Raw genomic sequence first — 17,500 nt, 5'->3', positions numbered from 1 at the left:
AACTGTAAACGTTCTCTCTTACCGCCGGGCAGCCGGGGCCGGTCCTTCAGCTCGCGGAGCTCCAACATGCGCTGGCTGTGCTCGCGGTGCAGGATGTGCGGCGCCGCGATGTCGTCCAGGGCGTAGTGCTGCAGCGGAGGGGGCGTGGGGTGCAGCTGGGAGGAGGCGTGGCCCACGGCGGCCGCGCCCACGGCGCCGATGATGGGCAGCGGGTGGGCGGGGCTGTGGCGGGGGGCGGGGCTTATGGTGCAGATGCGCTTGGCCGAGGGCTCCAGGCCGGCGGCGGGCGGACGCTCGTGGAAGCCGTTCTCTTTGCCCCTGCAGTGTGACAAAGAAATGGCTTTTTAGAGGATTCAAATTCTGTGTGTTCTTATTCATGCTCACTGCTTTATTTGCCTGATTTGCTGCAGTTTCTATGCCCTTTGCTATAGTTTTTTATTGTTGTTTCTAAGCTCTTTGCTATAGTTTTTTTTATTGTTATTTCAAAGCTCTTCGCTATGTTTTGGGGCTGTGGGGCTCTATAACTAACCTGTTGAGGGCTGTGGGGCTCTATAACTAACCTGTTGGGGCTGTGGGGCTCTATAACTAACCTGTTGGGCCTCTATAACTAACCTGTTGGGGCTCTATAACTAACCTGTTGGGGCTCTATAACTAACCTGTTGGGCCTCTATAACTAACCTGTTGGGGCTCTATAACTAACCTGTTGGGGCTCTATAACTAACCTGTTGGGGCTCTATAACTAACCTGTTGGGGCTCTATAACTAACCTGTTGGGCCTCTATAACTAACCTGTTGGGGCCTCTATAACTAACCTGTTGGGGCTCTATAACTAACCTGTTGGGGCTCTATAACTAACCTGTTGGGGCCTCTATAACTAACCTGTTGGGGCTCTATAACTAACCTGTTGGGGCTCTATAACTAACCTGTTGGGGCTGTGGGGCTCTATAACTAACCTGTTGGGGCTCTATAACTAACCTGTTGGGGCTGTGTCTTTTCCCGGCGGCGTCGCCATGAGGCTCCATCAGCAGCTCCGAGGAGTCTGGAGGGGAGGAGGCCTGCAGGGTGGTGCTGAGCAGGAGGTGCTCGTGTTGGGACAGGTACTGGGCCGGGGTCTGCTTGGCTGCGCGCGCACAGTGCAGGAGCTCTCGCTGGAGCAAGGGAAGGTTGGCCTGGGGGGGGAAGGCACAAAGAACACATTCACAGTTTGATATGATATGATATATAGTACTTTAATGTCAGTTCAGACTGAAATTTGTCTTGCGACCCAGCAGCCAAGTATGCAGAACATATACATACTGTATATACACACACACACACACACACACACACACACACACACACACGCACACACAAAGAACAAGACAATTTACATACAAAAATACATGATGACAAGAGCAATATCCACTGCTTAGATTACCCCGTGGCTACTACAACTCCTGATTAATCCCTGTAAACCCCTGAAATTTGTAGAAAACTATGCTATCAGCATCCAGAGGCGGGATCAACGCGATACTGATGACGTATTGAAGTGCTGCCACAGTGCAAATGTAAACACAACCCAACAAGACTACAACTCAGAATTATTATCATCATTTTTGTCCCGCTGCTTCCGGGTTTATGGTTTCTGCCTGAGAGAGCCCAGATCCAGGCAGGAACTTGTGAACTCAATACCGCCGCAATCTGGCGGAGTCGGGTTAGGCCGGGGTATGAGACAATGACCGAGCAGAGCGAATGTGGAGCTTTTGTCATTTCTTAAATATCTAGTGGGCACTATATATATATATATATATATATATATATATATCAGCAGAGCACTGTTTCAGCTAATCAAAAATACAGTTGAAAAGCTGAAAAAGGAAATGCACCAGTCAGTGACTCCAGGAAAAGCGAGAGCGAAGACATGGTCAAAGACAACATGCCATTAAGTAGGCTGAGGAGACCAGATCTTTCCGAGATACAACGAGACGTTCAGCAGAACACCACACTGTCACTACTCGTTGTCACTGTTAACACTGTAACAGAGAGAGAGAGAGAGAGAGAGAGAGAGAGAGAGAGAGAGAGAGAGAGAGAGAGAGAGAGAGAGAGAGAGAGAGAGAGGGGTACATAGTGCAGAGACACAGAGCAGATCTCCCTCGTGTCGAAGGCAGGCGCCTGGCTTTGGAGGCAGTGTGGCGGGCCGGGGTGTGGCGGGGCGGGGGGGGGGGGGTGACATAGAAACATAGCCTTTTCAGGATGTAATTTGACATTTTTAGAATCTGATCTCAGGTCAGAATGGGTTAAGGCTCACAGTCTGGGTGTGTGTGTGTGTGTGTGTGTGGGGACTGCCCTGCTGTGGCTGCCACCCTGGCTTGTTGTGGCTTTCCCTGAACACTGCTTTGTGTAATGGCTGTCACAGTGTCGGCGCGTCATGCGACGACGCTATGATCTTGTGTCTGTTAACTCGCTGCACGCCAACTTCCCCCCAACAAGAGAGAGCGTTCATTCAAGTCGTTTGTTACGAACAAAGCAATACGAAGATTCGCACGGAAGCGGAACACAATGCAATGAAATATGATATCAAATTATAAGCTAGCTCTCTCTCTCTCTCTCTCTCTCTCTCCTTAACCCATTTAGGCCCGACGTCGACAGTTTTCTGAAAAACCCATGTTTCTATGTCAGTGGTGCTCAAACATTTTCATGTCAAGGACCCCAAATATATGAAAACATGTTCCAGGGACCCTGCCAGTAGCAAAGATTTGAGTTAAAAACTCGCTCTCTAACAATATATATTCGCTTTGAGCTTGTATATCTGCTATTTTTCAACAGCTAAAGAATAACATAATGCTTAAAACACCAAAAAGGGTTCCCGCCCAAAATGGCTTAATGAAGACCAGAGCCCTGTGTGTTTGTAATTATCCCACTTCCTCCTTCTTTCCCCCTGATTTAGGCAACCAACTAAACATCCGCGTGCTACCCGTTAACCGTGAACTTCTGATCTGCATTACCTACACAAAACCTAAGATCCCTCTCTCCAGCAAAAGTGCAATTTGAGGTAAACAGTGGGGTTTTTGTGTGTGTTTTTTTTTAAATATTATGCTGGGTTCTGGGGTCATGACAAAGTAATGACAAATGTGGTCCCCCCCCATGCAAAAGCAGCACTGTTCCAACTCATTCTTTGCCGTTTTAACAATGCATATTATGAAAATAATATGTAGGGACTGCACCCAATATTCAGTCACAGAAACTACTCGGCCGAATAGTGGCAAAAGAAAAAAAGATTGGTATTCGTTTCAGTTGATTTTAGAGCCGAAACCGAATAGTCAAAGAACGGGTTCTTTGACTATTCGGTTTCGTCTCTAAAAAACTAGTACCGTTTTGTTGTGATGACGTGATCACAATGTAATCATGTCAGAAGTGCCTATACAACAACTGCTTCTGTAGCCAACGCGGAACAACAACTGCGGACTAGACCATAAATATATAACGCTATGGACTCGAGCGCGACGGAGGCCCACCGGCTCGATCGAACTTGCCGCGTGGAACGTTGCGTAGTTCGTTTAGCCGACTGGGGCCTGCCTGCCTGCCTGCCTGGGGGCCCCAGCTATAGCAGACACATGTGTTGTGTGTCAGTTGAGCACACGACGGACGGACGGAGGGCTTTCTGGGGGGTTCCAACCAACGGGGCGGATATGCGAAGATTGGCGGCGCCTTGGCAGCTGAATGCTCCCTTCAAATGAAAAAGAAAAGAAAGAGAGAGAGAGAGAGAGAGAGAGAGAGAGAGAGGCACAGTGGCTCCATATGGCACAGTGGAGCCCATAAAAGAGGGAAGGCAACGCTTTACAGGCATGTTTCACACTTCCGAGTTCTCCGTCTCTCTCTCTCTCTCCCTTTCTCGTTCCTCTTCCTCTAGCCGTCTATCTGTGTCTCTTCCCCAGTGGCAGACAAAGTACTCAAGACCAGTAGTATGTGAGTGAAAGTATATAGACACATAATTAATTCATAATGTATACTGTACGTTGTCATACAAGTACAATATTATTTTGTCCTCGAGTGGAGTGAAAGTATCCCGGAATATAAATCAAGTAGTAAACTGCAAGTAAAGTATAGGTATACTCAACAAAAATAATTACTTGCGTACGTATACAGTGCTAAATATATACCTCTTAACTGTCCACCACCACTGACCCTGATACCTCCCCATCTGACCCCCCCCCCCAGGGGCCCCTGCGTCATAAATTAGCTAAACCAAGGACTCTTCTACCAACAGACAGACAGACAGACAGACAGACGGCCTCCAGAGGTGAAGGAAAGGTAAGGACGGAGTGGAAAAAGAACAGATTTGTACGGGCCCTAAAGGAACACAGCGGAGCACTGACTCGAAGCTTAATTTATGGGCTGCCTTTCCGTGAGGGGGGAGCTCTTAAAAAGTATACTCTTGTATAGGCTCCCCCTTGGCTACAAAGGGGGCTCAGGAGGCCGTTAAACTTACACCCGCCTGCTGCTCGTTAAATCAACACACCTTTTAGAATACGCCACTAGCCCCCCCCTCCCCCCAAGGCCGCCCCCCGCTCGATGCCATGCAGTCTGACGAAGTTTTGAAAACCGAAATGGGTTATTTTATTTTTATAGACCCCGCTTGCACGGTCGCGCTGGGACAGATAGGTGTTAAAGGAGAATTCTACAGTAGCCGTTTTTTGTACTGAATTCTGTTGATAACGTGTATGTGAACCACTGTTAGTGGCAACAACAAAAACTCACAGTAGGTAAATCCGCTAAATCAGTATGGAACACTAGTTTTTAAATCAGTATGGAACACTAGTTTTTAAATCAGTATGGAACACTAGTTTTTAAATCAGTATGGAACACTAGTTTTTTTGCTTCTTCCAGTGATAAATAAATAGTGTTATTCGCCTTTAAATTATGATTCTGTCACTCCCTCGCCGCCCGACGCCGTTATCCCTCACGACCCGTAATGAAATCGTCCAGACGACGAGTATTTAACACATTTAGACCCGAGGACGATTCTACAAATGTCTTCTAAATCCTGACAGTTTTCAGAAAAAAATCTATCTATGTCAGTGCATGGTTCTCAAAGTATTTCATGTCAAAGACTCCATAACTATATGTATTTGGCCGCCGACCCCCCATCTGAAAATATGTTGTGTCTCCCCCCCCCCCCCCCAAGCAACGATTTGAGTAAAAAAAATCGCTCTGAAAGAATATATATTCAAAGATTTGTGCCATATTTTCACTATTTTTCAAAAAATAGCAGAACTACAAGCTCGTAGCATGGAAGCTTGTAGATCTGCAATTTTTTCAATAGCTAAAGTATAACGTAATGATTTAAACACCATAATGGGGGTCCCGTTCACAATGGGATAGAACAACATAGAGCTTTCTTTGACAGCAAGCAGTCATTATTCTGTGTTCCATCCTGTGTAGCATAGTGGCTGTCTGTCATCACACCTTTAATATTCTGACAGGCCACAGGCTAGCGCTATACACACACACACACACACACACACACTCCTCTCTCTCTCTGTCGCTCTAATTAATTAGTCTCATGTCGCGCAGCTGCATCTAGATTCTCCCGGCGGATCCTGCCGGGAGCTGCCTCTGCCATAGAAAGCGTAGGTGTATGCGGCCCGGGGACCCCCAGGGGTCTATACTTGATCCCCCTCCGTTTTTCCCCTCTATACACCAAATGTCCTCACTTAGCCAATTTACGAGCTCACAACCATGCACGAGCAGGTAGATCGGCTATTTACGCCAAATGTTCAACTATTATGACATAATAAGTTAAGTGGTTAACAAACAAGGAGGAGATATTTAACACGCTGAGCGGCATAGACGGAGTTCTCCGACTCCGTCCTATCAAATAGTAATGCTCGTCGCCCCGGGATTAATAGAAGGACGGAGATTTATTGATATCAAAACCGATCGCACCGCTCCACAGGCTGGGGGCGTCTGTTGGGCAACATTCGATGTCATTTCCAGTTGGGACGTCATCCAAAATGTCGTCCCCCCCCCCATTTCGGCGTTCACTGTGTTTAAAAGGAGACAGGTAGGCTAAACGTTTTAGTTTTTTTTACCTTAAGGAAGGGAATGACAAAGGGGCGCAGAGGGAAGTTGGTCGCCTCCTGAAGTCGTGAGTGGAACTCCTCAATGGTGACCGTTGAATTCTGCACACAAACCAAAAGGAAACATGTAAGAATGTCATCCAACCTTTTTTATATAAAAAATGAATAAATTTAGTTAAGTTAACTATATTAATTGACTTTATGCTGCGTTCACACAGGCAGATACTGTACTGTACTGTACACAGACACACACACACATAGCTGTCTATAGGAGTGGTTGCACCACTCAGGGACACACATAGCTGTCTATAGGAGTGGTTGCACCACTCAGGGACACACATAGCTGTCTATAGGAGTGGTTGCACCACTCAAAAAAAGATCGAAAAACAATGGCGGTTGACGGGGGCGGGCTTACCACGAGCGCCAGGACGAGGTTGCGGACGCTCTCGCCGATCTCGGGGGAGATGTCGTTGCCGAACTGCTGCAGCGTGGTCAGGAAGCGCTTCAGCTTGCTCAGCTGGCGCGCGCCGCACGTGGCCGGCAGCTGCTGATTGGCCAGCGACGAGGAGGAGGAGGAGCTAGGCCCGTTGCTGTAGCGCTGCGGCGGAGAGGGCACGGCGTTGAGCAGCGTGGGCGGGGAGTGGTGGTTCCCATTGGTCACTGCATGGCATGGGGGGCGGGGACAGAGGAGGAGGGGGCGGGGACAGAGGAAGATGAGGCGATTATTCATATATATACACATAGTCCCTCACAAATATATACAGTCCCTACACGTCGGGAGCTGAGCGGCATAGACGGAGTTCTCCGACTCCGTCCTATCAAATAGTAATGCTCGTCGCCCCGGGATTAATAGAAGGACGGAGATTTATTGATATCAAAACCCCTGAGGCGCTCAGGGCGGCGGTGGCTCAGGGGTAGAGTGCCTGGATGGGAACCGCAAGGTTGCCAGTTCAAACCCGGGCTCCCCCAGAGTTACTGTCGAAGTGTCCTTGAGCAAGACACTGAACCCCTAATTGCTCCCGATGTGCTAGTTGGTGCCTTGCATGGTTTCCGCTGCCATCGGTGTATGAATGGGTGAATGTAATGCACAATCTATGTAAAGCGCCTTGGATAAAGGCGCTATATAAATGCACCATTTACCATTTACCACGTCGCTTGATACTCTATGATACTCATCACTGTACCCTGTATGATAATGTGGGCTGGTCTTCTCTGACTGAAAGACGCAATAATCACTGGCACCTCTTCATATATAAAGCCCTGGTAGGAAAGTCCCTTTTGCCAACTCTGAACTTGGAAAGGCTGCTTTCAGCATCGGTGCACCTGATTCTTGGAATCTCTCGCAACAAGAACTTAAACTTAATACCCTGGCATCAATTAGTCATTTTAGGAATATACTCCGTCCATCACCTGTATGTTGCTGTTTTAACTGATATAATTGTTTTAACGGATTGTTGTAACTAACCAATTGTTGTTGTATTTCTGTTTTTATTGTTTATATTATGTAATCTCGGCATCATTGTAAATGAGCGGTTCCCTCAATGGTCTCTCAGAGAATTTAAATAAAAGGTTCAATGAATGAGCTTGTAGATCTGCTATTTCCGCTATTTCTTTCATCCAAAAGTGCCCTCTTCCAGCCCCTGCCTCTCTACCAGTCCCAGGCCTTATGTACTTACATGCTGTGGTAGAGAAGGATCCTGGCCGTGGCCCACTGGGGTTGACAGAGGGTAGGGGAGGCATGATGGAGACGTTGCTGCTGCTTGGGGCTGGTCTGGAGTGAATCTTCACATCCACAGGAGAACCGGGCATGGCAGGACTCTTCTTCTCTCTACTGTCTGTGGACACAAGGGTGGGAGACGAGAGAGAGAGAGAGAGTCAGCAATGGTAGTGGGTTTCGGAAGCTACGTTTGCACCAGGGTTAATTTGCCCCCTGCCAGTCAGCTGTTCTTAATTGAGGAGGTCGGCTTTGACCTCAGCTCAGTACTTGAGTCAGTGATTGAGTAATTGAGCTGGCCTTTTTCACAAATGGAATAATTAAAGCAAAACTTAAAAAATATCACGACTGAAGGGTTTTATCGATGATGTTATAGGTAGTGTGGTTCTAAAACCTATGCTGCGGCTGTTCCGCGTAAAGAAATCACAGATTTGAGCTATCGACCTTCGCTTTTATGGCATTTCCAAGACCTTTTTTTTTTTTTTTTATGGAAGATGGTTCTAAACATTCCATTGCTACTTCAAATACGCTTTAATAAACTAATCTTGAAATAGCAAATAAGCAATTTTTAAGCTCGATCTATGCACTCACAATGTGTCACAGCGCGATGCTTCCACATAGAAGACAAGCTCTAATGCGTTGCATTTAGAGCTATGTTACTCTACACTTCCGCCGCTCGCATGAACGCAGACCAGCTTCGTCTTTAGGGTAAATAAAAAGAAAGTTTTTGCTACTCACCAAAACAAAGGCGCATTGTGCCTTTAGAAAGCCTACTTTCCTTAGTGGGAGCACTTCTGAGTACTTTTTGGCCAAAAAGGGATTTTTTTTCACCAGAGTTTTTATTCTCTATGAGGCAATTCTCTGGGCAATATCGGTGGAGGGCGCAGCGGAGTAACTAAAACTCATTTTTTTCCGGTGGAAACAAAATCCCCTTTTGGCCAAAAAGTACCGTTTAAACGTGTGTTGGGGGGCTTCCACTAAGGAAAGTAGGCTTTCTTATGACACAACCCGCCTTTGTTTTGGTGAGTAGCAAAAACTATCTTTTTATTTACTCTAAAGACGAGAGGCTGGTCTGCATTCATGCAAGTGACGGAAGTCGAGAGTAACATAGCTCTAAATGCAACGCATTAGAGCTATGGCGATTGTGAGAACTTTAATCCACGGGTCAGTGTCAGAGAGAGTGTTTTCGTGGAATGCTGTGCAAGCGTGGGCATTTCTTGTCACATTGGGAAAGCCACACCACACTTCCGGCTAATGGAGATCCTGCTGTATGTTTTTAAACTGCCATGTTTGATTGGCAAAATGACAAATGATAGAATTATTCTACATATATACATAGTTTAAAAAACTAAGTTTCACTTTGTATACTTCTATTCATAACAGTCACAATTGCAGTACAATCTGAATAGGCCAGACTCTAAGTTTGTATTTTAAATAACAATGCTGCGTGGCGACGTATAGCCACTCATTGACCGACAAACAAAACAAAACAAAAAGCGTTGGAAGAATCAAGAAGGGACGAGGTTCTGGAAAACTGTAGTCAGAGAAAGTATAGGGAGGGGTTTTACCTCTTTGAGTCCCGTCAGCCGACACACACACACACACACACACACACACACACACACACACACACACGAGCAGATGGCTCTCTGTGTGAGAAGAGAAGAGGAGAGAGAGAGAGCGAGAGAGAGAGAGAGAGGAGGCCGGTGAGTTAAAGAAAAGATTCCGTCGCTAACTTTGCTCATCAGCTCAATGGCTTCACTTGATGCAGAAACTTAAGGTCTACGCAGGCCATTGTTGTTGCTGAAGAAAACAAGCACGCCCACCCCTGCAAACCCCCCCCCGCCCCACACACACACACACACACACACACACAGTCACGTCACACACACACACACACACACACCAACCAAAAGAACCAGATGTCTTGGATTCAAGTCCTCGACCCCCCCCCCCCCACCCCACCAGCCAATTGAGATCCATAACAGAAGAAGTGCTGAAGAAGAACCATTGTGTGAAAGAATGCCTCCACCTCATTGAGCCACTATGGAGAAGAAGGAGGAGGAGACGTACACAATGGAGAATGAGAGAGAGAGAGAGAGAGAGGTCGGCACTATTTCACGCTTTACTAACGAGATCGTGAAAGCTTTTGAATGTTAAACGCATACTTCTCAATGTGTCATCACTCATGAATGAGACCACCAGATACGGGGATACGGAGAGAGGGGGGGGGGGGATCGTAGAGCCGGTGTGGGATCAGAGAGCGTCTTTGTGTTTTCTCTGGGTGGGGGTTGGTTGGTGGGGGTTGGTTGGTGGGGGGGTGTCCAATGAAGGCTGGATCCTGTCTCCATTTAAAGGAGTGGATCAGACACTTCTAAAACTGCTTTGAGAAGAAGGGGGCGATTAGCAGACGTAGCCGAGGTCTTGGCGGGTCACGGGTCAGGGGAGAGCAAGCTTTTTAAAACGTGGTTTCATGGTTTTTAAAGGACTTTGGCTTCAATGACACCCACTATATCCTTTTACACTGCTATGAACTCCCAGTGGCCTTTCATGGGCCGCCGGAGGGGCTGGGACGATGGTTGACAAGTTGAAACGCTGCTGGGAGAATATTTGTACAAATAATATAAAAGCAGGAAAATGCACACCCCCAAAAAGGTGATTTCCTCATTAATTACTTTACTTCAGAATAGCCGATCTACAAGCTCACAATATGTCAATGCAACACATTATTTTTTTTTTAAACATGACAGTAGTTAAATAAAAGTTACTAACGCAACGTCAACGATGCTGGAAAAAACGACACACACACAGGATTGCACGACATTCGCCTATATATAGACTCTACCACCTGCGAATGCACACGGCAGGCACGCACGTACACATAAATCTAGGCACATTTCAAAGTTAAGACGCAGAGGTGGGGGTCAGGGGGGGGCCTGCTTGCTTTGCTGCCTGGGATGCACGGCGCCATGGAGACAGCGTTTGGCGAGCCTGCTGCACCTGCTCAATCACCTTCCTCTCACCTCCTCTCCTCCTTCTCCTCGCTGCTCACCCCATCGTCAGCAACCTGTCTCCCTGCTGTCTGTGAGCCTGCCTCATATTGCAACTCATCTGTCTCATTATACAGCTATGACTCCTCCACCTCCTGTTCTCTCTCTCTCTCTCTCTCGGCCCTGTGCCCCTCATCAGCCTGCCATCGTTCCACCTGTTCTCCAACACGGAGAGGGGGAGGGGGGGGGGCAGGAAGGAGGGCTCTATGCAGACATTTGGACTGTCACACGGCCAGTGCCAGCTCGCCACGGGGAGGCAAAGCCTGTGGCTTTTGACACACAGTCACACACACACACACACACACACACACACACACACACACACACACACACACACACGATCCAAAACACGGCACACTCACTACTCCGTATGGTCAGGAAATTAAGGATGACGTCTCAATAACAGAATCAACGGGGCAGGTAATGGCCTCAGAATCAACATGTTTACAATGTAAACAACTTATATACACGCACGCACACACGCACACACAGTAATAGCAATATGTGGTAGTAGATCAATCGGACATATCTCGTTCTGCAACAACATCTTGAAAAGGTATTTAAGACAAAAAGAAAAGCCCCATTACATCCATACATCTGTGCAGTCAGCCATGATGTGTCCAAATTAAAACCACAGGCTGTAACAAATATGCACATGGCGGCGAAACACACGACGGCGGCACACATGTCTCCTTTTCCTTCTGCATCCCATCTCTTTTCACATGGCAGTGAGAAATTAGGCCACAGCTGTGTTCACAACACACTCTTCTTAAAGACGGGGCACATCATGTGTAGCCACTGACAGAACGGAATGAACGAGGTAGGAGATAGACATCAGGTGTGTGTGTGTGTGTGTGTGTGTGTGTGTTACTACCAAATGGCCCCACAACTATAGTCCGTGGTGGGAAAAGTACTCAATTGTTTTTACTTAAGTAAAATGATCAAAAGTAGAAAGTGCTCACTAAGCAGAATGTCCAATGTCAAGTTTTCAAATGTATAAACAAATAATCTTTGGAAAATAGCAGATCTACTGCTCACAATGTGGCGCATCGCCATTGTGAGCTCTCTGTGAGCTCTCTGTGAGCTTGTAGATATTGTTCAGGGGACTTTCAGCCGTATTTAAAGCCGCCCTAAGAATGTTCTCACAAATATAGTAACACAAACGTGTGTGTGTGTGTGTGTGTATACACAGACACACACGCTCAGTCTCACACACACACACAGTGTCACACACGCACGCGACTGACAGGAGGCAGCTGTTAACAGCAGCGAGAAAGCAAATATGCATCCTGCACACACACGCACACACGCACACACACACACACGCACACAGTGTACCGACATGGCCCAGTGTTAACCCAGGTGAACGTGGTCCAGGAGGTTGAAAGGTGTTTGTCTGCGTCTGAATGCCACCTGTCGCGCCTCTCTCTCTCTCTCTCTCTCATGGAACAAAGGGCAGGTGCACACAATAAAGCACCAGCCTCGCCACACACACACACACACACACACGAAAACGTCTGTGAACATAACAGAGATGAGCAAGAGGCCGCCCCCCATAACTAACCCTGACACGGTGGAACACGTAACATGCATTATTACAAAACCAGTTGCCGAAAACGCTGCGGTGTGTATAGTTCTCATCCATATTAACCCTAAATGCCAGTACAAAAAAATAACATGTACGATGATTAATCGTAGTTTTTGGGTGTGTTTTTCCAATAAGCCATAGTTTTTTTCCCTTTTGAGCCTATAATCAGCAGCTGAGCAAAATAGAATAATGTATTTTTGAATTAATTATTAATCTTTAATGTCTAAAAGAACCTAAAATCAAACTCATATAAGGTGATGAGAGCTAAATGAGTGCCATATAGTCCCATTAATCGTTTAGATAATCAATGATAATCGATTATGAAGACAGTCGTTATAGTTGCAGCCCCTACCAACCGCTGAGTTGAGTCACTGCAGTTGGGCTCTTTATAGTCTGCCGTTCCGGTACGAAATAATTCTTCAATCTAGGATGTAGTCTGTAGTACTCTGGAGGTCCTTTCGTCCTTTAGTTGCTTTTCATTTGATATCTATTTGCTCTGGAAAGACGAGTGGTGGTTATCCAGGAGGAGAGAGGAGTAGGCGAGAGGAGCGACTGATATGCATCTGTTGATATAAGCTGTGGTTGCTACCCAGGTGCTTCTTGTTTGCTCGGCTTCAGGTGACACTCGTCTGCATTAGAACATTCAGTCAGGTGGGCCTAATTGCCTCTGCTTCTGCAGGTGGGGGGGGGGGCATCTAACGAGCTCCCAGGGCTGCTTTCACAACATGATAAATTGAGGACTTGAGGACCGTGTGTGTGTGTGTGTGTGTGTGTGTGTGTGTGTGTGTGCAGTTGATTGACACTATCAGGCATTCAGACAGTCTAAAGTGATTTCACACACACACACACACACACACACACACACACACAGGCGCACACACAAAAACCATGCAGTCGTCAAAAAGCCAAAAACAAACAGGAATGATGAAACCTTTTAGAAGAAGGTTGTCAAAAGAACAGCGACGTAAACACTTGACAAACCAGAACTAGCTTGCAGCTGGTTAACTGGTTGATTAGACATTGGTGCTATAGTGTGGTTGAATTAATTAGAAACAGTTAAGCACGGGCAGGTGAAAAAATAATTGAACAGTGGCAGAGGGAAACACATGGTTGTCAATAGTACCATGCTTAGGACCACAATGGAAACAAGTCCCCAGGACCTTTTTTGGTGTTATCCTTAAAATGTGTGACCGACCGTGCCTTGTGCTGTTTACATTTCTGTCTAAAATAAAGTATTCCAATAAATCAATTCCTAAGACCAACCAGTAGGGGTCAGCCGTGAGAGGACTGTGTGAGGTGTACATTTGGACTAAAGTTAAAAGATATACATCTAAAAAGTGAAAAGGCTAGTAGCCTATGTTTAAGATTACACATAGGTTTGACATGATTTACTTTTTTTTAAGGTTTAAGCCAAGGTTTTTTAAGGTTTAAGGTTGTTGGGTAAGGATGGCAGTCATTGTTCATCCCACACCTTCCACATCAGAATGAGTCTAACGTTAGGGTTTATCAAGTCCAATTTGTGTCTGCCTGTTGTGAGAAGTTGCTGTCAGCTGTGAGCACAGCAATGAGTGTGTGTGTGTGTGTGTGTGTGTGTGTGTGTGTGTGTGTGTGTGTGTGTGTGTGCATGCATGCGTGTCAGAACAGTAATGCCTATCAGTACCCCAGACAGTGATGTGAGTGTGAACGCTGGTATCTCTCTCAGCCTGTCTGTCTGTCTTTATGGATGAGGTGAGTGGAGAGGACATGCAGGCCGCGGCCGTGGACTGTCTTCCATCACTGACAGCTCCAAGACAAATTCCCTGCTATGCGGGCTGGTTTCTACATATAGGGGGGCACACGCAACAAACAATACTATGGCCACCAACCAGCAGAATGAGAGGCCTGCTCTGCCCGTCTGACGGAAACATCGCGGAAATGTCATCATGCTATAGCATGTGACAATCGTGACATGTGGGTTTGTGATTAGGGGGTTTTCATGATTCTGAATACATTCCAAGCATTAGTTTTGCACAAAAAACACTCCTTGGCCTAAATTCAGCCTTTAGCCACTTGCCCAAAAATGTGCCCAAATGTGCTGACCTCATCACATTTGTGATGATGGCTATGGCTCAAGAGTTTAACTTTGAAACATTTCAGTACTTTTTCCACCACTGCAGAAGGGGTTAATCTGGCCTTTGGTTAATCTGGCCTTTGCAGTGCCCGTCGTGCCACTGATGGCTCCCCCCCCACACACACACACACACACACACACCCCTCCCTCCCCCTGTACCATATGGATCTAATCGGCCAAGAGCCGGCCAGCTGGGACCTCCAACAGTCACCTGTGAGGGAGCAGGAGGAGGGGGAGGGGGGAGGGGAGGGAGAGAGAGAGAGAGAGAGAGAGAGAGAAAGAAAGAGGGGCAGAAGGAAGTTGCAGAAGCCTCTTGCACTAACTCATGGCGCACGTACACACACACACACACACACACACACACACGTGTTCCTTCCAAGACCCCGACAAGGGGGTGGGTGGGAGGGCTGGGGGGGTGGTTGGGGGGAGGGGAGAGAGGCACAAGGCGGCTGAATGCAAGCGAGCGGGGGTGAGAGCGGAGTGGACTTAAAGACAAGAGGAGACAAAGGCTGCACCTGGTCCCATGCCGGTCGGCCGGCCGGCCGGCCCGCGTGCACGGCCCACAATACACTGAAACATCTGTTACACTACATCCACTACCCCCCCCACACACACACACACCACACACACACACACACACACACGTTCTAGTGTTGATTTTGTTGACTAAAACTATGACGGAAAATGTTCGTCGACTACTAAATGTTCGTCGACGACAAAACATTAGGCCATGATGACTAAAACTATGACCAAAATATACTGACAACTTCGTCATAAAAATTTAAACTAGACTAATTAGCTATTTGCAACTAAGCATAACATGACTTCTCCACTAGTGATTTTATGCTTGGTTGAAAATAGCCAACGTGTGCGACGCGCTTGCGACGCGTCGTGAGCTTGTAGATCGGCTATTTTCAGCAAGTGTAAAATCAGTCATTACGACGCCATGAAGGCGGCCGGCCAAAATACATTTTAGTCGACTAAATCAACTGTAGATTTAGTCGACACTAAAACATTACAGGTGACTAAAATGGGAAAATAAAATAAAAATTATTCAAAAGACTATGACTAAAACCAAATCCAAATTTGCTGTCGAAAACACCACCTCTCTCTCACTCTCTCTCTCTCTCTCTCTCTCTCCACACAGGGCATTTGCGACGGCAGATAAGCCTGCATGTCACACGTCACACACACACACATTTGCATGATATCATGTGCAGTCAAACGCTACACACACACACACACACACACACACACACACACACACTAGTATAAGTGCACGTCAAACAACAGATGCCATTAGGAGTGTCTCGCTCTGCGCTCGTGCCTCACACACACACACACACACACACACACACACACACACACACACACACACACACAGCTGAAGGTTCAACACGTCCTTAGCCTGGTAAATATAGGCTCAACAAGGACCTACTCAGTGTTATTAGGAGGCTGTGTGTGTGTGTGTGTGTGTGTGTGTGTGTGTGTGTGTGTGTGTGTGTGTGTGTGTGTGTGTGTGTGTGTGTGTGTGTGTGTGTGCTTGCGTGTGTGCGTCAGATCTCTGATAAACAGGAGCCACACGCTCCTTCCTCCATTCACGTCAGTTGAATGATCTTTATGTGTAGTATTTCTCCCTAGGAGGCGCAGACAACTCCTCCACTGTTCACTAAGTACGGCCTTCATTTGGTTGGTCTCCCGTCCGACTCTCCTCTCAGCCGTCGCTTTAGAGACGGCCGCCTGGCGGCTCATATGTTCACCGTGCTTTCAGCTATAGCGCGTGACAGAAAACGTTTTCGGCAAGATTATGAATTTATAGAGTCTATTTATCAGCTCCCTAAACCGGGACGCTTAAATGTGTTGATTGACACACAAACAATGTTGAAATGTAAACTTAACCCATGCTGGACAGAAACCCCTTTGGGTGTTTTAAACATGTTATGCTTCAGCCATTGAAAAATAGCAGATCTGGTATTTGTCAAACTGGCAAAAAAATATTGGACCGTCCCAAATGAACCTGGGTGAGGGTACTAACCTAAACACTTCTGTTCTGTCAGCACTGCCATCCCTCCCTAGTGCTACTTAAAGACACAACGATGAGGAGCGGAGTGTACTCTGTCGCCTAAAGACCTCTCCCTGTACAATATCCTCACTTTGAACAACTGAGTATAACTCAGGTGAGTCGGACGACAAGCACCGACAGGGAAGGAGAAATTAGTCTGCACGTTAAGAGAGAGAGGCGCCAGAGTTCTGAAAGGGAGAGAGACAGAGAGAGAGGGGGGGTTTGGGGGGGTAACAAGGGGAGAAAATACTGTTTTTACTTGGTTTCATCAGAGGCCGAGCCAAGCTGTTTGTCTTGGCTCTGGTTGCCCCCTCCCCTCCCCCGGCCCTGCTGCAGACTACATGACTGGATGGGACCCAATGTCAACACTCTGCTCTTCTGCTTGGGAAGGAGAGAGGGAAGGAGAGAGGGAAGGAGAGAGGGAGGGAGAGAGGGAAGGAGAGAGGGAAGGAGAGAGGGAGGGAGAGAGGGAAGGAGAGCTTAAGGAGGGGGGAGGGGAGCTAAAGAGAGAGGGGAGAGACCATGGAAGGGAGGCAGAGAGAGAGACAGGAACGCTGGGTTTTGCAGTGCATGGTGGAAGGTATACATAAGTACAATTTTGAGGTGTCGAGGAGGTGCACTTTACTGGACTGGACATTCTGCACATAATGACTATACTTTTACTTTTGGTACTATAAGTACATGTTGATGTCAATACTTTTGTACTTTTACTCAAGTACATTTAGAATTCCAGAGTTTTACTTGTAACAGAGTATATCCTACATTGCAGTATTGATACTTTTACTTAGGTAACGTATATGTGTGTGTGTGTGTGTGTGTGTGTGTGTGTGTGTGTGTGTGTGTGTGTGTGTGTGTGAGAGAGAGACACAACGGCACAACGTTTACAAAATGCTGTACCTCCTCCAACTGTATATACTT

At 47.0% G+C, this 17,500-nt stretch overlaps 1 protein-coding gene across 1 annotated transcript in view; it reads right to left on the bottom strand.

The window, feature by feature from the left end:
• cbfa2t2 (CBFA2/RUNX1 partner transcriptional co-repressor 2) overlaps positions 1-17,500 on the bottom strand; it is a 40,937-nt gene that overhangs the window by 11,912 nt on the left and 11,525 nt on the right. Inside the window, exons 2-6 of the mRNA XM_080784436.1 lie at positions 7,735-7,893; positions 6,474-6,718; positions 6,071-6,160; positions 975-1,168; positions 23-318 (exon numbers count right to left, since the gene is read on the bottom strand). Of these exons, the coding sequence (XP_080640562.1) occupies positions 23-318; positions 975-1,168; positions 6,071-6,160; positions 6,474-6,718; positions 7,735-7,867 (958 nt within the window). The 5' untranslated portion in view covers positions 7,868-7,893. The remainder of the gene's footprint in view (positions 1-22; positions 319-974; positions 1,169-6,070; positions 6,161-6,473; positions 6,719-7,734; positions 7,894-17,500) is intronic.

Source organism: Protomyctophum bolini (assembly GCF_963924005.1).
Source record: "Protomyctophum bolini genome assembly, chromosome: 2".
Lineage (NCBI taxonomy): Eukaryota > Metazoa > Chordata > Actinopteri > Myctophiformes > Myctophidae > Protomyctophum > Protomyctophum bolini.
Note: the sequence above shows the minus strand (reverse complement) of the source record. Positions and strands in the feature narration are given on the sequence as shown.